Source organism: Halichoerus grypus, chromosome 12, assembly GCF_964656455.1.
Source record: "Halichoerus grypus chromosome 12, mHalGry1.hap1.1, whole genome shotgun sequence".
Taxonomy (NCBI): domain Eukaryota; kingdom Metazoa; phylum Chordata; class Mammalia; order Carnivora; family Phocidae; genus Halichoerus; species Halichoerus grypus.
This window is the reverse complement of record NC_135723.1, coordinates 53,130,703-53,143,367: the sequence shown is the minus strand read 5'-3', so window position 1 is coordinate 53,143,367 and position 12,665 is coordinate 53,130,703. Positions and strand designations below refer to the sequence as shown.

General features: G+C 33.6%; 1 protein-coding gene across 1 annotated transcript in view; it reads right to left on the bottom strand.

Annotated features, from left to right (window-relative positions):
* The window catches only part of ABCB5 (ATP binding cassette subfamily B member 5), a 119,497-nt gene extending 112,235 nt beyond the window's left edge, over positions 1-7,262 (bottom strand). Inside the window, exons 1-3 of the mRNA XM_036113142.2 lie at positions 7,210-7,262; positions 4,005-4,059; positions 2,027-2,177 (exon numbers count right to left, since the gene is read on the bottom strand). Of these exons, the coding sequence (XP_035969035.2) occupies positions 2,027-2,177; positions 4,005-4,059; positions 7,210-7,262 (259 nt within the window). The remainder of the gene's footprint in view (positions 1-2,026; positions 2,178-4,004; positions 4,060-7,209) is intronic.
* Between the last annotated feature and the right edge of the window lie 5,403 nt (positions 7,263-12,665).

Below are 12,665 nucleotides of genomic sequence, written 5' to 3'. Positions count from 1 at the left end.
CAAAAGCTTTTTATCCTGATGAAGTCCCAATAGTTCATTTTTGCTTTTGTTTTCCTTGCTTCTGGAGACATGTCAAGCAAGAAGTTGCTGCAGCTGAGGTCAAAGTGGTTGCTGCCTGTATTCTCCTCTAGGATTTTGATGGATTCCGGTATCACATTTAGGTCTTTCATCCATTTTGAGTTTATTTTCATGTATGGTGTAAGAAAGTGGTCCAGTTTCATTCTTCTGCATGTGGCTGTCCAATTTTCCCAACACCACTTGTTGGAGAGACTGTCTTTTTTCCATTGGACATTCTTTCCTGCTTTGTCGAAGATTAGTTGACCATAGAGTTGAGGGTCCATTTCTGGGCTCTCTATTCTGTTGCACTGATCTATGCATCTGTTTTTGTGCCAGTGCCATACTGTCTTGATGATTAACAGCTTTGTAATATAGCTTGAAGTCTGCAATTGTGATGCCTCCAGGTTTGGTTTTCTTTTTTAACATTCCTCTGGCTATTTGGGGTCTTTTCTGGTTCCATACAAATTTTAGGATTGTTTGTTCCAGGTCTGAGAAAAATGCTGGTGGCATTTTGATAGGGATTGCACTGAATGTGTAAATTACTTCGGGTAGCATAGACATTTGAATAATATTTGTTCTTCCAATCCATGAGCATGGAATATTTTTCCATTTCTTTGTGTCTTTCTCAATTTCTTTCATAAATGTTCTATAGCTTTTAGAGTACAGATCTTTTACCTCTTTGGTTAGGTTTATTCCTAGGTATCTTATGGTTTTCGGTGCAATTGTAAACGGGATTGATTCCTTGATTTCTCTTTCTGCTGCTTCATTGTTAGTGTATAGAAATGCAACAGACTTCGTGCATTGATTTTATATCCTGTGATTTTGCTGAATTCTTTATCAGTTCTAGAAATTTTTTGGTGGAGTCTTTCAGGTTTTCTACATAGAGTATCATGTCATCTGCGAAAAGTGAAAGTTTGACTTCTTTGCTGATTTGGATGATTTTTATTTTTTTTGTTGTCTGATTGCTGGGGCTAGGACTTCCAGTACTATGTTGAACAACAGTGGTGAGAGTGGACCATCCCAAGACAGTCCAGGTTTTAATGACACATTTATCTCAGATATAATAAATAGCTATAAGGATGCTTTCTACTGTGTGATTTGTAGAAAAACATATAAAATCACGGAATTACTAATATTTATAATATCCACCAGATAAAAAAGACTATGGATACTCAGTATGTCAGTGCATAGAATTGCTGGATTTACACCTAAAGAATGTTACCTTTAAGGACATGACCCTGAAATAGGATATTAAAAAGGTAATGATATATGAAGGACATCTATAATTATGGGAAAACAGAACCCCTTTTCTCCCCCACACCCGTTAGATTTCCCTCCTTTTTTCAGGATTTTTACCATAATTTTATTCATGTTCATTTTGGCTTCCCCGCTGCATTATGTTCTACAATGCCATGCATGTCCATATACTATTAATGAAACTCTAAGCAGCTGAGAGATTTTGTCATTCTTGGCTTCTCCTTTTTAAAGGGTGAACTATAGATTAGGGCCCTGGAATGGCCCGAGCCTTTGGTTAAATCATGATATAATCACCACTTCTGATGAAAATTATTTAATTTCCTAGAGAGAGAAGTTGAGGTACACTCAGTCTCAGATGATTTTTATATACCATGAGCAGTTCACTCCTGAGTCTCTAGCCTGCTGGTCCACCCTGCAGATTTTGGACATGTCAGCTTCCATAATGGCATGAACCAATTCCTTAAGATAAATTTCTTTCTCTCTGTCTCTATCTCTATATTTACACACACACACACTCACATCTTATTGATTCTGTTTCTTTGACAAATGCTAATACACATTTTGGTTCTTTAGTCCCTGGATATATAGAAGAATAAATGATTTATATACATATTATGTAGAGACTGTGTGATAATACAAAAATCTGTATTATGAGCTGTTTTATTTAATGCTTTTGCGTCCCCAGAAATAGAAAAGTAAATACTGAACTCACTTGTATTGGTTTTGCCTAGACATCCACCAATAAGGTCATCACTCATTTCTCCTAAAATCAGTGACATTAGAGGAAGACAGGCTCCATTTACTAGTGACGCCAGTAATCCCAAGATCATGAGTGTGATGTCCAGTCCATCAGCAAAGCGGAACTGAGGAAAAAAAAAAACATGGTGGCATTATAGCTATAAAAAACAAAACCAAAATGAACCTACAGTTTTTGCCATTAAGTAAATGTTATTTTATAAATTAAGAAACTAAATAAACGTATAAAATCATGGAAAAGTATTTGTAAATAAAGTAAAAAAAAATCCCTGATCTTAAAGATTTACAATGTATTTTGAAGAAGTGTTGAAAAATATAAAGTAGCAAAATCAGTAAAAATTATACATCTGTGACAACATCTGTGACACAGGTCAGACCAGATGTGTGTATGAATCAGAATCTTCCTTCCATTTGGTTGATTCTGGAATAAATTAATATATTTTAAAACATTGCATTGACAGTATCTTGACTTATGGAGAGCTGAACTTCAAACTCTCAATTCCTTAGGCTTATCAGCATCATAGCAATGATACAACTAAGTGCAGTGAACAGTAACCATGTGGTAAAAATTAGTTCATCAATGTAATAAATTATATTTTTCATATTATTTTAAATTCCTTGGATTTTTTTCTACTCAGGACAACATCTATTCTTTAATAGGGGTCTATAATAATTTGTAAGCCTGTTGAGAATAAGAAAGAAATAATTGAAAGCCAAATACTGATTGCTTTATATTCTATTCTATAGCAGATCCCAACAATGCTATTCCAAAACAAAAACATGAACAAAACTCGAAAATGTGGATTATTTATCTTACTGAGAAGTCAAGACAAAATGTATAATGGTACTGAAATGAAATTAGATTTGTATAACAGCAAGAGGAACTTAGTATATATTTTATGAGTGGAGACTGAAAAAAATTTAATGTTTTTTCATGTATTCATGTGATTGCTCATAAATATTTATGGAGTAACTACCAGAGTGTTGTACTTGATACTACAGATGATAAGAGGGTATCTGATTCTCCACCTTCCCCCAGAATAGTGTGTTATCTCCTTGATAAAGTTTGTCATGTTCTGCTACGTCCCATGTTTTTTAGAATTTGACTTCTGAAAAAGCAGTTACTGTTTCATGTGAATTTCTAATGACACTGACAGCCAGGCTGACACAGAGATTAGAGCAGGTAGAGGAGTTGTTTTGGAAACACATTCCTGAAAATGTTCCTTGAACATAATCCTAAGAAATGTGCTCATATACTTTTTTATGTATAGGTTTTACAAAATATTTAGATAATTATTTTTTATTTTGAAAGAATTTATACACTTTAAAAATAAAAAAGCAACTTATATCAATGTATTCTCATTAGAAAATACTGAAATATAAGCATAAAATAGTAAAAGTCACTCACAATTTTTCACCACTTAGAAATAGCCTCTGATAACATTTATGCATCACATACACATATACACTTTTTTTTGTTTATTGCAAAATTGGGATCATTGTATAAATACTGTGTTTCTTTTCTTATCCCTATTATGGGAATGTTGGGTTGATTATATTTTTTCTTATTGGAGATTATATATATATATATATATATATATTTTTTTTTTTTTTTAAAGATTTTGTTTATTTGAGAGATAGAGACACAGCCAGAGCAGGAACACAAGCAGGGGAAGTGGGAGAGGGAGAAGCAGGCTTCCCGCGGAGCAGGGAGCCCGATGCGGGGCTCGATCCCAGGACCCTGGGATTATGACTTGAGCCGAAGGCAGACGCTTAACGACTGAGCCACCCAGGCGCCCCTGGAGATAATATTTTGATTAATTTTTAAATTTCCCTTTACCCCCCAATAGATGTAAACTATCAATCATTTTATGCACTACTGACAATTCCCTAAAATTTTTGGATACACATACTTTCTAACTGATTTCACTTACTATCTCAATAGGTCCAACAACTTGTTTTCCTACTTTGGGTAGTTCTTGTGTTTTTCTGGAAAATAAATGTTGAAGATGGAAAGGTTACAATATGAATATAATTTGCAAAATTTTCCAGTTAAAATTGTTCTGAAATACCAAATTTCACTCTTGATAGCAAATCTGCATCAACACTGAAATTTTAAAAACACACTTACTGATACACAGTACAAAGACTTTTATTATAATCAATGGGAAAGTAAGTTGAAACTGGCTGTCTCTACATTAGTTAGACTAACAAATGAAGGCATGCCTCTGAAGTAGAATTTTTTCAATTGTGGTAAAATACATGTAACATAGAATTCACCATCTTAACTAATTTTAAGTGTATAATTCATTAGTATTTAGTACATTTATATTGTGCTACCATCACCACCATCCATCCACAGAACTTTTCATCTTGAAAAACTGGCTCTGTACCCATTAAACAGTAATCCTCCTTCTTCTCTCTTGCCTTCAGCTTCAGGCAACTATCATTCTATTTTTCTATCCCTGTGAATCTGCCTACCTTAGGTGCCTCATGTAAGTGGAACCATACAGTATTTTGTTCTTTTCTGTTGGGTATATTTCCCTTAGCATAGGATCTTCAATGTTCAGCTCTGTTGCAGGGCATGTCAGACGTTTTCTCCTTTTTAAGGCTGATTATTATTCCACTGTATGTATATACCATGTTTTGTTCATCCATCCATCCATTCATCAGTCAATGAACACTTCAGAGTGTTTCCACTTTTTGGCTACTGTGAATAATGCTGCTATTAATATGGGTATACAAATATCTTTTCAAGTCCCTGCTTTCCATTACTTTGGGTATATAACCAAGAGTGGAATTGTCAGATCACATGTGAATTTTTTAATGACACTGACAGCCTTGATAAATTCATTTTTAATTTTTTGAGGAACCATCATACTGTTTTCCATAGTAGCTGCACCATTTCACATTCCTATCAACCATACACATGGTTTCTCTACATCCTCACGACCACTTGCTATTTTCTATTTTATTTTAATAGCATCCACCTTAATGGGTATAAGGTGGCGGATTAGAATTTTTAAGCTTTTGTAACAAATTGCTCAAGAGCAACTGTAAGCTTTAAATGAAAGAAGTCCTAGGAAGTATACATTAAGTATACTGTGAATTTTGTCCCCCACTGAAAATTTCATTTCTTAGCTAACATTTCAAGAAAGTCCAGATGAAAACTGTAAATTGTATTCATTGATTTCAGGGAAATCTGTCAATTAAATACACACACACACACACACAAAAGATTCTTTTTTGTTTGTATTTTGTTATCCTTATATCTTATGGGTGTACATTTTTTTTTTTTTAAAGATTTATTTATTTATTTGAGAGAGCGAGAATGAGAGAGAGAGAGTACACGAGAGAGGGGAGGGTTAGAGGGAGAAGCAGACTCCCCGCTGAGCAGGGAGCCCGATGCGGGACTCGATCCAGGGACTCCAGGATCATGACCTGAGCCGAAGGCAGTCGCTTAACCAACTGAGCCACCCAGGCGCCCATGGGTGTACATTTTTTAAAAAAATTTTATTTAATTTCAATTTAGTTAACATATAGTGTATTATTAGTTTCAAGGGTAGAATTCAGTGATTCATCAGTTGTATATAACACCCAGTGCTCATTACATCAAGGGTCCTCCCTTAATGCCCATCACATAGTTACCCCCCCACCACCCCTCCAGCAACCCTCAGTTTGTTTCCTATAGTTAAGAGTATCTATGGGTTGTCTCCCTCTCTGTTGTCTTATTTTATTTTTCCTTCCCTTCCCCTATGTTCATCTGTTTTGTTTCTTAAATTCCGCATGAGTGAAATCAGATGTTTTTGTCTTTCTCTGACTGACTTATTTCACTTGGCATAATACCCTCTAGTTCCAACCACGTCATTGCAAATGGCAAGATTTCATTCTTTTGATGGCTGAGTAATATTCCAGTGTGTGTGTGTGTGTATATATATATATATATATATATATATACATACACATATATATATACACACAATACACACACACACACACACATATATATAATGACTGGAGGTCATCAGATTAAGTTTTCTAAAAAAGATATCACAGAAAGATGAACTTCTGACTCTTCTCTCCAGCTTTATAACATATTGTTCTGTCAGCTTTGATAAATAACAAGTCACTTAATTTTATTCCCTCTGAGGTTAATTACTTAAGTACTGGGCCAATATGCTCTGAGATGTTCCATAGATGACAACAAGTGCTTTAAGATTGTATAGCCCTTACATTATCCCAAATGCTGATTTTAAAGTTTTTTATTTTATTATTTAAGTAACCTCTACACCTGTTGTGGCACTTGAACTCATGACCCCTGAGATCAAGAGTCACATGCTCCTCTGACTGAGCCAGCCATGTGTCCCCCAAATGCTGATTTTAAAAAGTAAGACTCAGTATGCTCTCTTTTGATAAATTTTGTTTCAGGGAAACATTTCTGTCACCCATTGACCTTCATGAAAAGCCTTTGAAGGAAGGTTCACATAGTCTTTTGAAAGTCTCTCTTCTATCAGAGTTGAGAGTAGAGAAGAGTACATGGGCAGATACAGTGGAAACTCCCTTTCTGGCTATTTGCAGCCCTGCATTAATGAAACAGGCGATCAAAAGGGGTCTCTTGAATTTTACAGTTTATATATCTACATGTAACACAATTATCATGGTAAAAGTGAAACTAAAATAGACTTTAAGCCATTTCAATTTTAAATTTATAAATTAATGGATTATAGGTATAGGAAATTTTTTAACACACACACATACATATACACACAGATATGCATTTAGTGAAAAAATAATCAGAATCCAGTATTTTCTTTTATTAACTGTACCACATGGATTAAGTTTCCATAGAGAATTGAATTGAAAATATTCAGGTATTTCTCCTCTTATATTGGTAAGGTACAAGAAATTCAGAAGAGAGATCTGAAGAACTAAAAGTACTAAATCAATAAACCCTAGTTATTACACTTTCTAAAGTTACTATTAAGCCAGTTGTAACAGTGATTAAGAGGAGGTCCATAAAAATGCAAATAGCACTGTTATTTTTAGAAAAAAATTATAAACATTTTTGTTACAGCTTTGAAAAGGATAGGTATATTTGAAGTTGCAAACCATTTTTTGTAGAACTTAGGCAAAGCTTACCCATTTCTCTGATAATTTTCTTGCATCTCTTCATCTCTTTCAGAATTTGCCATCATATTTACAATTCTTCTGAAATATTAAGAAATATATCATGACTGTGTAAAATGTCATCATTTAGTTGATATAAAGCATTCTTTACATTCCCTAAGAGCTTCTGAAAAAGTATGCCACTGAGTTTCATCTTGTCTTCGTACTCTGCACCCCAAATGAAGTTTCTGGTTAGGAAGCTCATTTTATTTTCAGATGTTATCATTGAATAATGAATAAATAATTTTGTTGCTTCATTCTGGGCTTAGATTTGGACCTAATAAAAATTCTAGAAATGAAATAAAAGGAAAGCCAGATTCTATGGACAATGAATGTTTTTTCAGGACACTGGATTTTATTCCTATTCTGCCACTGATTTGATTGTAATTGATGAAACTTTTAAACTCTCATGCTTAGTTTTCTCTATAAAAAGTTGATGCAATAGTTTCTGCTAGTCAGCAGTTTGTGCAAGTAGGGCTTTCTAATTTACCAAGTATAAGCAAGTTAGAGCTTCTATCATGTATAAATAGTTGTCAAAAAATTAGAATATTTTGAAAACTCATTGATCATTAAAATTATATTAAGAATAATTTATTCTTCCTTTGGATGACACTTCAGAATTCTAGCCTGTCTTAAGATTGCAATTATGTACATAAATTTTCATTTCATTGCAAATGTAAAGATATTTTTACTTAATCTCATTTGTTAGGCAATATAACATATTACTGATATTGAGATGATTATAAGTAATATGGATTTAAACTCTAGCGTGTAATTACTGATTAATGAAATACTACCCAAGTATCCAAAAAAAAAAAAAAACAACACCAAACAGTACACTTTTAAATGGTAAGCTTCTCCATGAAGGAATGAATCTCAATGGGTCAGTTTTTAGTGGCTGAGAAAAAAAGCATGATATGAATACATTGGCATATTATTTCTTTTTCAGAAATCAGTGGTCATAACTTTATATATATAAGAAATCTTTACAATTGCTATACTGACTTTACATTATCTCCAGTTATTTGGCATATGTGTAAGGAAAGTAATAAAATACACTCTACTGATCATTTGCATTTTATAGAAATTAACAATTATGTAATAAAACTCACAAATTCATAAAAAGAAATCAAAACAATTATGACTTACCTCAGTCAGTGCATGGAATGTTCATCTACACCAAAATCATGTGTGGTTTCTCTCCTCAACAAATAACTAACTGTACTTTCATGCTGTGCTTTACCGAGCTTATTTTCTGACCATGCTGTAATATCAGATTACAACAATGGTGAATTTCCAGGTAAAGCACACTATGTTCTTCATGCCGTACCGCACATGGGAAACCAAAGTTAGCTTTAAAAAAAACTCACTGATCCAAAGAAACACTTTTTAAAGACCTGGTAGTGTCTCTGATTTTCTTTTGGGCTTTTCTCATATCTATATCATGTTCACTGACACATTCTGTCTTATATTACAATTCTTAGTTACCCTATTTGATTGTATTTCTTTATCTATTCCTTCATAAATTCACTGAAAAAGGTACTGAGCCTGTATTAGGAATCATCTGTTAGTTTCAAAAATAGAAACACATGGTCCCTTTTCCTGAGAAACTCACACAAACCCTTCCCCCCTACCCTTTTCCTCTATGTTACAGCCTTGCTATTCAGTGTGGTCCCAAGACCAGCAGCATCAGCAACACCTGGGACTTTACTAGACATGCAGAATTATTTTTTCTAATTGTGGCATAATATACATAAAATAAAATTTAACATTTTAACTATGTTTAAATTACCATTCAGTGGCATTAAGTACATACATAATGTTGTGCAAGCATCATTGATACAAAACTTTTTCATCATGCCAATTGAAACTCTGTACCCATTAAACAATAACTTCCCATTCCTTCCTCTCCCCAGTCCCTGGTGACTACCATTCTACTTTCCGTCTCTATGAAGTTGTCTATTCTAGATATTTCAGAGAAGTAGAATGGTATAATATTTGTCCTTTGTGTCAGGCATATTTCACTCAGCATGTTTTCAAGATTCATCCATGATATGGCATGTATCAAATTTCATTCCTTTTTAAGGCTAATAGTATTTCATCAATTATATATACATTTTGTTTATCCATTCATCTGTTGATGGACATTTGGACTGTTTCCACCTATTGGTGACTGTGAATAGTGCTACTCTGAACATTGGTATATAAGTATCAGAGTCCTTCTCTAATTCTTTTGGAATTGAAGTGGAAATTGTGGATCATATAGCAATTCTATGTTTACCTTTTCAAGGAACTGCCATATTGTTTGTTACAGTGGCTATACCATTTTACATTCCCACCAGCAGTGCACAAGAGTTCCAATTTCTCCATATCCTCACCAACACTTTTATTTTCTGGTTTATTGATAACAGTAATCCTGATAGGTGTGAAGTGGCATCTCACATGGTTTTGATTTGTATTTCCCTAATGACTACTGATATTGAGCAACTTCTAATTTTTATTGGCCATTTTTATGTCTTCTGTGCAGAAATGTCTATTTAAGTCAGCTGCCCATTAAAATTTTTTTTTTCTTTTGTAGTTAAGCTGTAGTTCTTTATGTATTCTGGATATTAAACCACTATCAGATATAGGCTGTTCAAATAATCTCTCTCATCCTGTGGGTTGTCTTTTTAGCCTTGTGATTGTATCCTTTGACGCACAAGGTTTTTTATTGTGATTAAGTCAAATTTATCTATTTTTTCTTTTGTTGCCTGGGCTTTTGGTGTCATAGTCAAGAAATTATTGTCAAATCCAATGTCATAAAGCTTTCCCCCTGTTTTCTTCTAAAAGTTTGATAGTTTTAGCACTTACATTTAGGTCTTTAATCCATTTTCCATATGGTGTAAAATGAAAGGTCTAACTTCATTCTTTTATATGTAGATATCCAGTTTTGCCAGGACCAGTTTCATTGTGTTGAAAACACTATCTTTTTGTTCATTTTGTCAGTTTCATTTGTTGAAAATGCTATCTTTTCCATATTGAATGATCTTGACAACCTTGTTGAATATCATTTTATCATATATGTGAGGGTCTATTTCTGGACTCTATATTCTATTCCATTGGCCTGTATGTCTTCACGCTAGTACTACAGTGGTTTGATTACTACAGCTTGGTAATATGTTTGAAATCAGGAAGTGTGAGCCTTCCAAATTTGTTCTTCTTTTTCAAGATTGTTTCTGCTATTTCAAGATTGTCTTTGCTATTTGCTATTTTGCTATTGTTTTGCTATTTGCTATCTTTTTCAAGATTGTTTTGTCATTTGCTATTAAAACTGCATAGGAATTTTAGGATGGGTTTTCCTATTTATGCAAAAAACATTATTGGGATTTTGATAAGGATTGTATTGAATCTGTAGATCACTTTCAGTAATACTGTCATCTTAAAAATATTAAGTCTGCCAGTCCATGAACATAGGATGCCTTTCCATTTATTTGTGTCTTCTTTCATTTCTTTCAGCAATGTTTTGTAGTTTTCAGTGTATGCATCTTTCACCTCCTTGACTAAGTTTATTCCTAAGTATTTTATTCCTCATGATGCTATTGTAATGGGATGGTTTTCTTAATTTTCTTTCCTGATCATTGTTAGTGTGTACAAAAGTAATTAATTTTTTTTTTTAGATTCCATATATGAGATCATATGATACTTGTCTTTCTCTGTCTGACTTATTTCACCTAGCATAGTGCCCTCAAGATTCATCACAAATGGCAGGATTTCCTTTTTTATGGGAGTAATATTTCAGTGTATGTGTGTGTGTGTGTATGTGTGTTTGTGTACACACCACATTTTCTTTATTCATTCATCTGTTGATGGACCCTTAGAAGTTGTTTCCATGTCTCTGCTATTATAAATAATGCTGTAATGAACAAGAGGGTGCAGATATGTCTTCAAGATAGTGATCTGATTTCTTTCAGATATATACCCAGAAATGTAATTGCTGGATCATATGGTAGTTCTATATTTACTATTTTGAGAAACCTCCATATTGTTTTCCACAGTGGCTGTACTGAATCATGCTTTTTAAAATCCATTCCAGAAATGCAGAATTTTGGGTTCTTCCCTAAAACTACTGAATAGAATCTGCATTTTAACGAGATTCTCCAGGTGGTTTGTATGTACATCAAATTTTGAGAAGCACAATTCTACAGCATTTGATACAAAGTCTTGGCAAATAGAAGGCATTAATTCTCTAGAGGAAGTTTTATTTTTTTGCTAAAACTAAGAATATAAAAATAAAGTTCAAAATACAGTGTAATGGCAACATATTGTTCTTATATCTACTGTCCATAGCATGGTTTTAAAGTGTGAAAAATATTGGAATCTCATGGAGTGCATTTAAAAAAATGAGATAGTGTTAAGTTTTAGTCATAGAATTTAAACAGGGCAATATCATAAAGAGTAATATGGTGATTAAACTGTCTAGTCAGAGAAAACCTCTTATAGAAGGTAACATTTAAGGTAAATTACAAGAAGGGGGTTGCCATACAGAGATCAAGAAGAGTATCCCAGGCAGAGGGAGTGTGATTAAATGGTAGAAAGAAAAAGTGCATTGAGGCAAAGGGACACAAGATGAAAAAAAGTCACAGGACAGTGAGGAAGTCATCATTATATGTAAAGATATAGGTTGGCCATGATGGCTGCCCTTTTGTTCTTCCATATCATACAATGTTTCAAAAGGAAGATAAGATTAGTTTGAAACATGTCAAGTGTGTGATACTGGTGAGATAATCAGGTAGTAATATCCAAAAATCAGTAGGTAATGTGGGAAAAGAACTCAGAACACCTTATTTAGCCAAAGCAGAACCTGTCAGTCAGCCAATCCTTAGTGATCAATAACTATGTAGAGGTTATCATAGCAAGTACTACAGAGGATACAAAGAAATATAAAATTAGAAAGAATTATTTTGTTTACAAGGGCTCCTGCTTTTTTTTTTTAAGTAGACTCCGTGCCCAGTTTGGGCTTGAATTCACACCTGAGATCAAAAGTCAGATACTCCACTGACTGAGCCAGCCAGGCACTCCAGGGCTCTTGCTTTAAAAAAAAAAAAATCTGATTTCATATGGCAAAATGGAAAGTCATATGACAAAATATCACTGTGGGAAGAAATTTTCTGAGTGGCACTTAATTAAGCCTGCTGGGTAAGAATAACTTGATGTATAGCTAAAAGACTGGTTGGATGGAAAGCACAGGAGTTTTGATTAGATAAAAGATAAGAATTTTACAGAAGCTCTGAAAGGAACAAACTAGTAGTGGAAAGATTATTGTTGTGTATGGACAAATTTCACAAAATTTTTTGTTTCCATTTTCTCCATAAAGCTATTCTTTCTGAAATGGAAGAGTGTTTTATTCTCTTCACAAGCTCCAACTGTTTTTATATCCTGCAATATTTACA